This window comes from Amblyomma mixtum, chromosome 3 (genome assembly GCF_055824585.1).
Source record: "Amblyomma mixtum isolate Tamu chromosome 3, ASM5582458v1, whole genome shotgun sequence".
In the NCBI taxonomy this organism is placed as follows: Eukaryota; Metazoa; Arthropoda; class Arachnida; order Ixodida; family Ixodidae; genus Amblyomma; species Amblyomma mixtum.
The window spans coordinates 58,271,698-58,286,452 of NC_143014.1; the positions used below are offsets into that span (position 1 = coordinate 58,271,698).

A 14,755-nucleotide genomic window follows, 5' to 3' on the forward strand; every position below is an offset into this window, starting at 1 on the left:
AAATTGCGTTTGAGTGATCACGCTTTTTCGTCCCTCCCTTTGTTTCTTACGGCACGAACCACTCCGCGGTTAGCGAACGAAGGCGCTGCTGCAGTCTCCCCCTTCCCCCCCCCCCCCCCCCTCTCCCATTATGCACAAGATAAAAACATAACCGCTAGTGACCAATGTCGCCTTTTTTTTTTTTTAGACTGAAGACCTAGCTACCTTTTTTGAAAGCAGAAAATGAAGGAATTAAAAATGCTCGGCAAGGAAGGACTACTACAATGTACACCAAGAAAAGGCAACGAAAAGAAAATCGTTCAATAGAGTGTCAAAATAAACGTTGTGCAAACGTTAAACAGCCAGCGCTAAGCTCACACTACTACAGTTGGGTACAACTCGAGAACGAAGCGACAAATGCTCTCAAAGTATGCCCACAAACCAATGGTGTCGACCTGTTGTCAAGACACCGCGGTCAACCCGTCTTACACCTGCTGGCATGGCTGGCAGGCGCGAATTTAGCGATTTACCGCGACGGCCACTTCGGTGTTTGTTGGGCCTCCTTTGTGGGGCATTTGCCGCTTCTTCCTTGAGTTGTACCCAACTAAAAAGCCTCTGAGGATGTGAGGAAGTTCAGACACGCCCATTTGATTTTTTTTTTCTTCTGCGTCCAGCAGATGTCTTTTCCCAAAATACTGAAGATTTTGTAACTCGAAAAGATGCGCGGTTCGATCGAAAGCACCGAAGGAGTCGAACAATGAAGACGAGCGCAATCGAGTTCGTCGTTCGTCTCCTTCGGTGTTTTCAGTCGAATACCACACGTTTTCTAGTTACGTATCCCCAAATGGCCGAAAAATAAACCCTGGTAAGATTTTGCCACGACTGATAAGCGTAGAAAGCTCGTTTTTTTTTTTTCCGCTCTTTCCGCTTATCGTTGTTGTGATGGTTGATTCGTTTACGTGCCAGTGATGTCACGTGCACGCCTCCTTTTCAGGCGTCCATTTCGGCTCCGTCTGGCAAATCGCGAGAAGAGGGCGCATCGCGCAAGGCTCCTGAGATTACAGTTGAACACTTTAAAGTCGCGCATCGGGCTCGAAATGTACGCGCGAAGCTAGGGGGGGGGGGGGGGAGAGAGAAACGGCTGATATATTAGCAGCGCCATGCGGATCAGAGCTGTCGTCTGTAACACGTGGTTTCTATATATACTGGCAATGAAATCTCAAGCTGGACGCAGTTAAGAAGACCTCCAATCGGCTCAGATTAGGCTGCGTAGGCGTTTATTATCTGGAGGGCTCGCGTGGCGTTACTAACCTGTGTTACTAGCTTCCTTTAAAAATTAAACCTTTCATGGGCCGAAGGATTTCAAATATACAACGATATCATAGGATTGGCACCGCGTTCAATTTCATGGTAGTAGCAATAAATAAAAACATTTCGCGTGCCCCTACAAAGGTCCAAATGAACCTATTTGGAGAGCTTGTAGCAACGGGAATGTAACTTGCTTGCGCTAGTCTCTATCAGCACTGTTGAATTAATTTGCTGCAAGCACTGTCGGCACCTCATACCAAAGCTTGAAGAGTCATGTTCCTCAAGGTACATCATGGATTATTTAAAACTGCCCAAAAAGGAGAATGGTGGGATTACTACGACAATACAAAAGCGTAATAAGTAACACTGTCTATGTTTTGTTTTTGTTTTGTTTTTTACATCACACTAAGTGTGGCAAAACCCAGTGAGCTAACTCACTGCAATAGCCTCGTTCTACATTTTATTTTTCCCACTTCCAACTGGCAGCAACTTTCTCTCCTGGCCAGTGAAGCGTGCAAGAGCGGCCTTATTTAGATCCATTCAGTGGAAACTTTTAGCTCCAGAAGCAAAGGCACCCCGCCTGCCTGCCTAAAAACGGCTTGCGAGGGAGTAAGGCAGAAAACCGTTTGTTTTACTGGCGTGCGAGACGTGTTCTCTGTCAACAACAAAGCCGCCAGCGTCGTGTTGTATGCAATGCGCCGCTGACTACGACCCCGCAGACGTTTCGGGAAGAAGAAATAGATCAGGCTGTACTCCCGAGGCGTATGATGCTTTGACATGCATCGCTGCCGTGCAGGGGTTCCTCGCAATGGGAGGAGCTCCTGTACATTAACTGATGACTAGAATTGTAACAGAATGGACGATTGTGTTTTGTACTCTAGTGAGCTATTTGAGGCAGTCGTCAGTCAACGCACCGAAGGATATTTTATCGAGTAATTTAATCGCCTGACCCCGTTCGTGGTCAGTGCTCTCGGAATTCTGTTGCGTCTTTACGGTGGCAATCCTAGCAACTGCCGCGTTTCACTTGATTTGCTCATGCAACCGATGTCGTTGTACTGGGCACAATGGCCGCTTCCTCTTTTGTTTTCTTGTCAACTCGGGCGCCCCAGAATACAGAAATGACGATGGGGGATAAGAATGCAGAAATGTCGTCATTATCTTTCGTAAAAACAATTGATAAAACCAGTGATAAGACCAGCAAGAGAACTGCGCTAACCGTGGCTTCAGTCAAAAGATTTCTGTATTTGAAATTTCAGTGTAGTCGACAAAATTTTGCATTTGTTCCTCATTTTACCGCAAGCGCCACAAATAGGTGCCTTCCTTGACGCCTTGCGTTTTCAGGGAAGATCCGTATGAACGCTGAGGCTGAGAAGAAACTCGCGATGCAAGGCTCACCCACGGTTCCCTGTCCCCCAACTAAAGAAAGAAGTGGCATCAGATATAGACTCAGGAAGTGGCCTCTGCGACGCGCGAGCGTTTCGAGCTTTCGAGCGCTACGGTGACATGCGCAGCGGAAACAGAGAGCGTGTGCAGAGACCGCTAGCTGTTATCGCGTTACGGCTCTCGCAGTGAGGACGAAGCTCGCCTCTCACTGCTATATAGCCACGCGAGAAAGGGTCTGGTTAACATTCGTGTTCCTTAGCTTAGCTCTGCAGCTACCCTTGGCAAATTCAGGGCTCTTCTACGGAGTGCCCCTTGAGTGTGATGTAACCCTCCCCGCCGATCCACTGAGAACAAAACACAACGATGTATCTTGGCGCCCGCTCTAACTGCCGCACAACATAAGGCGTCGTCACGGTGGGATGGTGTCCCCTCAGATGTCGCTATAGAGTGCACGGAAGAGGCAGAGGTCTCGCGGTACCAGTAGTACAGCGAGCAAGGGGCGCGATGTTACAGTTCAAGGTCGCAAGTACCGAAACAGGAAGTCAGTGACCCGGCGCTCACACAAACGCTTTGACTCGCCTGAACTGAATGTCATTCCTCGTGCTGACCCCGTCTGACCTCGTTTATCGTGTGCGCTGTGCAACCGTGTCGGATTACGATACAAGAATGACGTTGGGACGGTTCTTTAACGAAATGCAGTTTCGATCTATACGCTCCAGCTCATCTACACATCTCCGAATGGGCTCTTACTGCATACGTGCTTCGTACGAGCCCAAGTACACACCGAGTGTGGTCCGGCCGTTAAGCATCGGATAGGCGGCAATCCTTGCAGCTGTTGATTTTTCTGAATAGGTCCGTAGTCTCCAGTCATGCTCATAGACGCATCCCCTATACTGAGGGCGGTGCTTGCCCCCCAAATGAAGGCGTCTTCTGAAATGGCTACGTTCATATAATGCCGGTGGAATCCGCGCGCACGGCCGTACTCGCTGCGAGTGCTATTGGGATGGGATTGGCGGAACAAGTGGAAAGATGCCTTGCTGCCCTGAAAGCGAGCGGTTCGGTGCGCGAAGGCCAAAAGCGTGGTTAACGATACAGCACAGCCGTCCCTCTCCATCTTTGAACGTGCACAACAATGACAGAAAATCCTGAACATTTAAAATTCGTGTTTACTAAGCGAGATAAAAATAGCGTGGAGACACCATTAATGAATTACTTATTTGCTCGCTTATTTGTTAGTCAAGGGGGTGACGAAATTTTGTCTGCTCAGGCAAAAAAAAAAAAAATCTGAGGGCACTTAAGTCTGCTTACGTGGAGGAACGCGAAAACATGTGTTTTGAGGAAAGGAAAGGGCACAGTAGCTCTGAAATCTCTACATCTCAGTGGACACCTCAACCGCACCATAAGGGGTAGTCTCAGAAAGCATGCAATTGAAGGTGCATATGTCATTGGCCCGAGCACCTGTCACAAGCTAGCCTCCCACTTGACTAAAACCTGTAAGCTATGTGCAAAGAGAAATGATATAACATCACTCGTTACGCTGTACGACGAACGGTTGCTCAAAAATTTGTTGAATGTATTCGCGAACACTGCTACCACATTGAGGTCAACCAGTGATGACATCACTGGGATTTCGTCTGCACCTGCGATATCTATTGCTCAAACTAGCGTCGTCGCTTCGGTGGACGCGGTTTTGGGCCGCGCGTCTTTGTCTATCATTCCTCCTCACTCCTGTCTGCACGTGGAACAGTCTGCGACTCGGCTCGGGTGTGCCGTCATCATTCTTTAAATTCATCACCATGTCACGTTATCTCGCACGATGGCGGCCCTGGTTCGACTCCCAACTAGACCCCAATTTTCTTATTTTTATTCCAATGTCTCATGACTTACATGACACCATATGACCGATGACGTCACAGAGGACCAACTTCCGGCGACGCATTTTTCGGACACTTCCAGCATCAACACAGCCATCTAATGCGTTCGCATTAATAATGGTTAATGGTTTGTGGGGCTTTAACGTCCCAAAGCGACTCCGGCTATGAAGAATGACGTAGTGAAGGGCTCCGGAAATTTCGACCACCTGGGGTTCTTTACCGTGCACTGACATCGCACAGTACAAGGGCCTCTAGAATTTCGCCGCCATCCAAATTCGACCTCCGCAGCCAGGATCGAACCCGCGTCATTCGGGTCACCAGCCAAGTGCCATAACCACTGAGCCACCACGGCGGCTCAGGTAAAATAATGGAAACGGAGAATTTCACTCACTAACCGACTCAAAGGCGATCGTATTGACGCTCAAAGTTTCGGAGCCCATACATGGAGCCTGTATGTGCTCCGAAACGTCAATGCCGTTGATCATGATCACGTGCTCCGTAAAAGAAGCAGATAACTCCGTTATTAGCTGCCAGTTGGAGATCACGCATCTGGAGGTGCAAGTCAAAATCCGTTTCTTTAACCCCAAAAGTGCAGTCTCCAGCCGGCGGCTGGTAATGAAGCTATCGGTTTCGTTTACGGAGCACGTGGTCCACAAACTTTTGTCCCCGACTGTACACGTCATTTCTATCGCTTATTTGCTCTGTGGAAGACACGCACCATAAGAAATCAGTGCAGCCGTTCATTTTCTCTCCATTTGATGCATACTTCCTGATTAAGCGCAACATCGCAAATTCTAGCTTGGAGGCACTGGAAACTTGGTGTTGCATTACAGACCTTTTCTCTCTCCCTTTCTCTTTTACTGTGCAGTATTAAAGGCACCTTCATAGAGCGTTAAAAAACTTTTCCTGACCAGGGCCTAAAAGGCGCGATAGCCCTAGATGAAGAACAATGCAACAGAGCGTAACGTAAGGCCAGAGGCTGGAGATTGGCTCACAAAGAAGTACAACAAAGGGCCTAAACCGAACAGCGGCGGCTCGACACCCACACAGCGATATACAAAGAGAAAAAAAAAAAGATTCGCTTTACTATAGTGTTGGCCCAGCACTCATACGCGACGGAATAAGCCACCTACTGCCCTTTTGTGGTAAAAACTGGCATGTCAGTGCTTGTTAGATCAAGGGGGAGCCTCAAACGGGTCGATAACGGGCCAAGAATGTATCTCAGCTGCCTCTGTTCTTCATTAGATTGTTTCTAATTGCGCCTATACCCGGGACGTTTCAGGTGTAGTTCACTGGATACATAAAGAACAAATCCGACCAAGTTAAAGCAAACTAACAGCGTTTCTGATTTTTTTTCTTTATTATTCCTGGTGTCGACGCGGCAAGGGGAGTAAATTGATCATTCTTACGTTTTGTCTAATGGAGTATAGGCAAGACTTTTTAAAACTACTTATCTGAAGTATTTATCATCGTGATGGGTTACGCGATATTTTTAGTTTTAATAGCCCTGATGGCCCTCAAAAGGGCTTCCGATCAAGAGGAGGGGAGGAGGAAAAAATACCATACAAAAGAAAAACTGGTACAATCATGGTCAGGAACTTCAAGAACGAACCCACTTCCCTTTACGTAGCATTAATTTTAAAAAGTAATAAACAGAGTTCACATCATGCATCAACTAATCAACACCGAGCGCTCCCCAAGTACGCACTACACAGAATGGTGCCGCCGCGGTGGCTCGGTGGTTATGGTGCTCGACTGCTGACCCGAAAGACGCGGGTTCGATCCCGGCCGCGGCGGTCGAATTTCTATGGAGGCGAAATTCTAGATGCCCGTGTACTGTGCACGTTAAAGAACTCCAGGTGGTCGCAATTTCCGGAGCCCTTCACTACGGCGTCCCTCACAGCCTGAGTCGCATTGGGGCGTTAAACCCCCATAAACCAAACTAAACCAAAGCACTACAAAGAATTAATGTTTCAGCATAAGCCACTGGGCCACGGCGGCGGGTGACTGAGCAAGAAGGGTTTGGCTGATCATGAACATCATTTATTAACGTTGAGGAGTGCTACCCCACTATTTGTTTTCCATACAGCGTGGCAATCGAGCAGAAGTAAAAACTGCCCACTCTTGACTTTTGCTTCTCCGAAGCTAAGCGCCGGTTTCGCTATCGATAGACTGCGTGAATTCGTCATTTTCGGCGATACCGAGCGAAGGCTCAATCTTTATCCTCGAAAGAGGAGAAAAAATAACAGCACTTGTTGGATTTATCGGCAGTGCTTGTCGCGCTTTTATTCTTCCCGAGCGCAGCAGAATTGCCCTGGGAGCCTCCCTGTTTGCTTCCGAGCAGTCCCCGTCGTTCGACTCGGCGACGTGCGAGCCCAGGACGACGCAGGGTAAACAACACCGCCTTAGTGACAGCTGGATCGCGAGCGGCCGCGATTTCGTCGTATGCCCAGACGCCACAAGTCCAAAGGGCACTGGTTACGTTGCGGTGGCACTCCAGTCGAGACAGAGCTGTTATTTTTCCAGGCTCGGCCAAGCTGCCGCGCGCAAAGTTTCGCCTTATCTTCAACGCGGCAGATAGACTGCTCGAAATACACACAACGACTTTCGTCGCCTTCTCTCTCGAGGCCTTCGTCAGGGTGGCTTTGTTCTTGGCAGCGCACAGAAGGCCCCGTTGCATAAAGGAAGGAAGTTGTTCTGCTCTTTGGCGCCGGTGCGTCCTGTGGCGGTCCTTAGAGAGAACCCTATCCTCGTCGGCACGTTCAGCGCGTTCAGTCAGTAATCTTTAGACGGCAAGCCAGTCTTTGAGTCTGTATATTTATCTAAGATACGCCATCTTTACATAGGCGAGATTACATGCAATGAACAAGGTGGCAATGTACGCGAAAGGAGCACTGTTATCCCGTTCAAATTGGAAGCAAAATCGTCGTGATTTGATTCATAATTCAAGACCCATGAGACCACAAATATCGGCTGAATAAAGGAATCAGTGAATCATTAATATAACAGTTCGAGCATATACAAAAGCACAGACTGATGGGCGGGTTGGCATTGCATTGCAGACAACGTACGAGCGCACACGAGCGGGGACAGAGAAAGACAGACAACACAAGCGCTCACTTCCATCTAATCGTTTAGGGACACTAATGCATGATATATACACGTTCCTTCATGACGTCACGCAACTGAAAATGCCGAGTTCATGTGATCTCACTTAGAAACATTGATTCTTTGAAAGTCAGTGAAATGGGTGGTGCGCCGACGCATGATACACCCTCTTTTCTAATCAAATCTGCTTCGATTATCTCCCTTACATCATGGCTCCTATGCATAGCTAGTATGCTGCACACTTCGAACAAAGGTTTACAAGGCTTTTCATTTTTTTCTTTATTTCACAGCCGTGGCAATACACAGAAAGGTTCCCGTTCCTGTAATTGCCGCCCTTCCTCCTATGCTCTAACAATCTTTCATTTAGACAGCAGTCAGTTTGTAGATGTAACCGGATCCGCACGACAAACGAATTTCATACACTACTTCACATGAGCATGCAGCGTATGGATCACGATGTTTGATTGTGCAAGGATCCCTAGTTTTTCGTTCTTTTCTTTTATTTTTTGGAATGAATTTGTCACCTTGCAAAGTTTTCCCAGCTTCTCGGGCGCGGATAGCGCTACTCGGACGTTGCTGCGATTTCCGATCTATTTTAGGCGGTGCCAGTTGTTATTACGCCACGCACCTCGCAGGAAGGCCTATATGCCATGCATTTGTGTCAATAAAGGATTAGTTACGAGCGAGCGCTTGTATTGTCTGTGTCTTTCTCTGCCTTCGTTCGTTCGCGCTTGTCCGTGGTCTGCGAGCATGAACCCCTAACAAAATGCAAATTTAGTCAAATTCGCATTTAGTTGTAGTTAGTTGTGCACAGGCTACCGTTCTCAGTCGCTTATTTTTGCTCGAGATCTCTCGGGACGGGAATTATCAGGCCACCCACACCGTGCACGGCAGTGCCAGTCACTCCATATTCCAGGCTGCAACCATTTCCCTCATTCCTTGAACCCTCTGCCCATCCCCCAAGCGGGAACAGTAATTATGTTACCATTGAATGTTAACTAAATTAGTGAATGAGTTACTCACTACTACAAGTCACCATTTTATTGCTAACTCTTGAAAGCACTTTATCAAACTTCAATATTTTGTAACAGCTGTTATGAAAAATAATAAGTGTGCATTTTCTTGTTTTATTTTTATAGTTAACATAATGCGCGTTCTCTGTATTGCCCAGCATGAGATAGCAGGCTTTGCGCCTGGCCGCGGCGGTGATGAATCTTCGGTGTTCATAAGAAGGCCCCAGGGAAATGAAATAAATCTGAAGCCTTTCTGCACGTTGTCCATCGCAGCTTGCTAGCTACCTTGAAGGTGTAAGGACACATTAGTCGTAGTTGCTTAGCTGAGTCAGAATTCGATTGAATCGCGGCGATTTTCCCGACGCCACGTCTCTCGACCGATACGTGCTTGAGCCGCAGCGGTGGCTCAGTGGTTATGGTGCTCGGCTGCTCACCCGTAAGACGCGCGTTCGATCCCGACCTCGGTGGTCCCATTTCGATTGAGACGAAATGCTAGAGGCCCATACGCTGTGTGATGTCAGTGCACATTAAGAAATCCCAGGTGGCCGAAATTAATCGCAGCCCTCCACTGCGACGTCCTCATAGCCTAAGTCGCTTTGGGACAGTAAACCCCATAAACCGCCAATCTTATCATTCTCTTGTTACAGTCAGTCAGAAATAAGACTGCCATCATCGACGACTTTGCTATCCAGTGGCATAGTTCTCATCTTCGTTTCGCTGTCCTTTTTCCAACGATAAATAGTGCCTGACCATGCCTTGAGAAACGAAATAAAATTCTCTGGAAGAGAGGACCTTTGTTTTGCTTTAAGTCAATTTCTCGCAAATTAATTCACTCAAGTCGACGCAAAGGAGCACGTTCCGACGCGTTATGGCAAAACAACCTGTTTGCTTATTCAGCACTTCATGAAAACTGCAGCAACTTATGTTAATGTGGGCGCACCCTTGAGTTCCGCTTTAGTCTGCGCGACTCTTGCGCACTCGAGTTTAGCTACATACGCCGGGAGCAAACGGGGAGAGCACGTCTAGCACGCCACTGTAGCACGTGCTCTCAGCTGGTATGTTTTCAAGTAGGAACAGCTGACCTTGATTGATACAAAGGCTTCGATAATCGACGCCCTGGTGAACATGCATTAGATAGCGCCTCAGCCTTCAGGTCCTGCGGATAAGCAGATTTTCCGGTGCGTGCCAATTAAGCCGCTTCCATGCAGCAGCTGAAGGGCTTCTGGTAGCGGAGCGGGGAGAGGGTGTGTGTTCATCGCGATGCAATCTGAAGCACCCCAGCTCAAACGTCTAGCCTAGCCACGAGATCGGCGTATCGAAGTGTTCTATATGTCGGAAGACTGGCAGGGCCAATCCCAGATTCGCTTCTCAGAGTTCGCAATACTCGTTTCTTTGGACAGTTATCAATATGCACAGGTGATGTGCAATACAAGCGGTGTCCATATGCACCGGAGTACACAAACTTATCGTCTCCGTCCAGCTATCTTGCGCTGCTATCGCTTCTGCGCTGAATGTGGACAATGATTGGGCTGATTGAGAAATAAAGCGCCCGGATTTCGTGGTAGCCGTTGAAAGCTTACCAATTTGCGCAAAGTTTACGTGGGTGTAACCATGCCTAGAGTCAGGTCTAAGATAACGAAACAGATCTTTTTTTCCTCAAGGGAGCCCGCTGCGATGTGAATTCAACGGAGCAAAATCATATATTGTCCAAAAATTCTCCAAGTTTGCGCGTTCCTGTGTGCGTGGGGGAGGTTCTGTATTGCGTGTCTCCGGGAATTTCAAGGTCGCTGTGCATCAGCGTGCGATGTTAGCACGTGGCTCTTTTTCAGCAGACTGCACACTACGTCCACTTAGAGTAGTTTTAATCCTGCATCATTCATACCGTCGTTAGCTGAATTATCTGCATCTAGTTTACGTGATACGGTTTATGCGGTTTTAACGTCCCAAACTGACACAGGCTATGAGGGACGCCGTAGTGGAAGGCTCCGGTTAATTTCGACCGCCTGGGGTGCTTTAACGAGCACCGACATAGCACAATACACGGACCTCAAGAATTACGCCTCCATCGGAATTCGACCGCCGAGGCCGGGATCTAACCTGCGTATTTCGGGTCAGCAGTCGAGCGCAATAACCACTGAGCCACCGCGGCGGTTTCTAACTACTTATAACACCCACACAGACGCGCGCAGGGCGCCCGAGAGGCGTTTCGACCGGAGAACGTGTGATGAAATCCCGACCACGGCGGCCGTGCTTCGAAGAATGGTTTAGGTAGGTTTATGGTTTATTGGGAGGTTTAACGTCCCAAAGCGACTCTGGCTATGAGGGACGCCGTATTTCGAAGGAGGCGAAACACAAAAGTCGCCGGCGTTTGTGCAATGTGAGTGCACGTTAAAGCACCCCAGGAGGTCGCAATTGCTTCGGAGCTCTCAAATAAAACGTCTTTCACTCTTCCTCATTTCCCTCCGTCCTTCATACCTTCCCTCAAGATGTGATTGAGGTGTCCAGTGGAGTGAGCCAGTTATTGCGCTTTTCCTTTCTATAAAGAGCAGTTTTTTTTTTAGAGTCGTTTGGCGGCGTCTTACGACCGCGCATCCCACCCCATGCCAACGAAGGTTGCACTCAATGCTTGGCACAGAGTGGTCACCTGATCACGGGAAAAAGCTACGCGTGGCCATCGGGAGCTATATGCTGTACAAAGCTGCAGTGTGGGCGCCGAGTTCTTAAATTTCCATCTCAACTAAGACTTCCGCGCCTGGCGCCAGTGTGGTACGGCATCTTGGCCCTCATGTTCAAAACTGCTGCCACCTACAGCAATATCGCAGCGCCATGGAACAACGTCTGGCGAGCGAAATGGAATAATTGTCACCCTAGCTGACGTGAGGCGCCCCTGCATCGAGGCGCCCTAGCAGCACCAACCCAATGGCCGAGCACAGGATCCGGATGCGATCGTGAAAACTTTTAAGTGCAGGGGCTAGGAATGCATTTCTGCATTAAAACTACAATCGAATGAGAACATCTGTGGACAGTGAATATCACAAACGCTTTTCTTGTAGGGAAGTAACAAAGATAGTTGTATCCCCTCCCGCCCACATATATATGTGCACCCGCTCGAGAGGGCGACGAGTGGAAAGACAGGGACGTTGATCAGGTAATGCCCGGTTGGCTGTACTCTACACGTCCAGATGGAGATGATGTGAATGAAGAAGAAGGGAGATAGAAAGCTGAGCATCAGTGGTTGCTGTCCTTTTGGTGCGCTAACAGTAGACGGGTCACTAGCGAGAAAGCCGTTATGTATCCCGGTGACGCTTGGAGTAACTCATGCAAGCTGGGGTAAGCTCGGAGGAACGTCGCGCCAGCTGCAACCAATGGGAGGAGGGCGTCAAGGACGGCTGCAGCCGACTGGATAGTGTCTGGGAAAATTAAGAGCGAGAAGCGCGGTTTCGTGCGCAGGCAGCTGCCAGGAAGAAGAGGCGAAGGCTGAAGTCGCCGGGGGAGCTTGCAGTGAAGAGGCGAGTACAAGTGGCTTCAGGAAAGGGGAAACGACGACTCAAATCGCAAAGAGCAGCTCAGGCGGCTTATCGCAAGAGGAAAGCTGAGGAACGACTGAAAATAACATTTGGTGCAACTCGAACTTTCAAGCTCAGTAAAAAAGCTGAACAAAGACAAAACAGGGCAAACGTGCTAGCGCACCTAAGTAGCGTTTAGGTAACCAGGTAAATCGGGGGTCATTTTTTTTTTGTGATACATATAAATGAACAAAGAACGTCCGCAGTGGGTGTACAGACGGGCGCTCAAGCCTGGAAACCTTATATTTATACAATGGGTTTTCATTGTTTTCTGCGCTCACGGACAAGGTCTCTCATAAACGTATCACTGCAGGAACAAAACCTGTGTCCTAATATCGGTGTCGTATTTCGTTCTGCTTGATTATATTTTGAGCGCTCCATTTAGCTCAACCCGGCATACAGTCGTCCACACACTTGTCTGGAGCGCTCGAACGGCACGCTCTCTTGCGCATTTATGACAATCACCGCTGTCTGGTTACAAGTGTTATCAACGAGCTTAGTATAGTTTTGTTCCTTAAACACTCCCCCCCCCCTTTCTCTCTTCCTATTATGATCTTTTAGGGCGAAAAATAAAAACGCCTCAAGACAGGCCAAATCGAAAAGAAACACACAGAGCCACTTTGTGTGCAAATTTTCTCTCTGCTCTGTCTGGCGCTTACTCTTTCTTTCTTTTTTTCATTTCGTGCGTTAAAACTACGAACTATTAAAACCATATCACTATCAAAACCCTTCCGATGAGTGATCCTTCGATCTGGTGCCTCTGCAAAAATAACATCTATACTTAATTGTCCACTGAAAAAAAAAGTATAAAACGTGCTGATGCACTAAACAAATGGTGCATTTTGTGCGTCTATAGCTAAATCGCAAGAGGTGTGGCAATGAACACAGAAATCAAGACATCAATCTTCAACTATTTGCACACCTTCATCGTGTCACTACACTCCGACGGGATTGAAAGCACGGTCGCACTGCGTTGCAAACGCAGTACGAACGCTGATACTGGGTTCAAAATATGAACATACAAGATTCAAAAGCGGAACAAAGCCACGACGCGAAACGGCGTGCAAAAATAACGCAAACGGCACAGAAGACCGTGACCGTATTTATAGATCCTGGTCAGTACGGTGGCGTAAACAATTCCTTTGAACCAATCCACAGGCGGATATACAATCGAAGCTATCGACATGGTCCTTCGGGAAAGGCTTGCATGAAGAGAGAATTAGGTGAGTGAGGTGCACAAACATTAAGCCCGCACGCCAACCGACCAGGTTTCTAGAACTTATAAAACACGAGCAGCCTTAATAGCCATCCAGTGGCACTGCCATTAGAAGTCGGTAGGGGCAACGTAGAGCAAATGTGTCTGCTTTTCGATGCGCGTTCTAAGTATGACATGCGCTCAGTGAGAGCTAACTTTCAGCAGCAGCAGCTACTGATTTCAGTGAACACGAACGGGGCTCGGAACGTTCCTGGACGATGCCCTACCGGGGCTATTGAGACTGCTCGTGGACGTTTGACAGCGAGCTGCAGGGCGGCTGTACGCGGGCGTGCCGCTGTCAAGCGTGCAACGGGAAGCGCGTCGAGCGCGAGAGGAAGCGAGAGAGAAGTGTGCTTGCCTCAACGTCGTCCTTGCCGTAGTGGCCGCTGATGGTGGACACATGCTCGGCGCTGTGGTACATGACATCCACGGGCGCCGACACTGTCCGAAAACGTTTCTCGGTGACACCCGCTGCCTGTCTCACGGGCACTGTCGAGGTCTACCGCCAAACTGCACGGCGAGCCGCGCTCGATAAGCAGCCGCTCGCGGCTCCCTCCCCAGGCAACGGGTCATGGAGACGGCCGTCGACGCCTCGATAAGGCCGCTGACACGCGCCATGCACCGGCGCAGCGTACCTCGCCGCGCTTCGATATCGCTTGATAGAGCCCCCTTTGTGTCGGCCATCGGAGCGAACGCTGGCCACGTCGCGCGGCAACTTCGAGCGACGCGCGGGTGGTCTACGCGAGGTACAATGTATAATGCGCACGCAAGGATAGTGACGTGGGTGGGACTTTCATGACAACGACGGGGTTCCGAGACATGCATGCAAGAGCTGTCAGGGAGTCGTCCCTGTGGGGAAATGATGCTTGTTTTATTTTTTTTCGGGGGCTGCGGTCCAAACAGCTGGGGCGCCGAGCGATCGCACTGCTTGGCTAGCACCATCTTCCCAGCGGCCTACAATTTTGTGTGTGTAGTGAGGGGGGGGGGGGGGGACGCTATTATTTGTGTAAACACCGACAGGATGGTAGGCAGAAGCAGACAAGCAGCTATCATCATCATCATCAGCCTGACCACGCGCGCTTCAGGGCAAAGGCCTCTCCCATATCTCTCCAATTAACCCTGTCCTGTGCTAGTTGCATCCACCCTACCCCCGAAAACTTCATAATCTTGTGGATGTTGGGGGCATGCGCTTGTGAGCTGGGGTGTCAAACCTTGCTGGGTATTTATTTCTGTTCGTGCCAACAAACAACCAGTTGAAGTCAGCGTTCG

General features: G+C 49.0%; 1 protein-coding gene across 2 annotated transcripts in view; it reads right to left on the reverse strand.

The window, feature by feature from the left end:
- Positions 1–14,114, reverse strand: part of LOC149350307 (uncharacterized) — an 83,822-nt gene extending 69,708 nt beyond the window's left edge. The window contains exon 1 of one of the 2 annotated variants that reach the window (XM_089579314.1): positions 13,845–14,114. In XM_089579314.1, coding sequence (XP_089435440.1) covers positions 13,845–13,907 — 63 coding nt within the window. In that variant the 5' untranslated portion in view covers positions 13,908–14,114. The remainder of the gene's footprint in view (positions 1–13,844) is intronic. The other variant, XM_089579313.1, reaches the window with a different exon arrangement.
- Between the last annotated feature and the right edge of the window lie 641 nt (positions 14,115–14,755).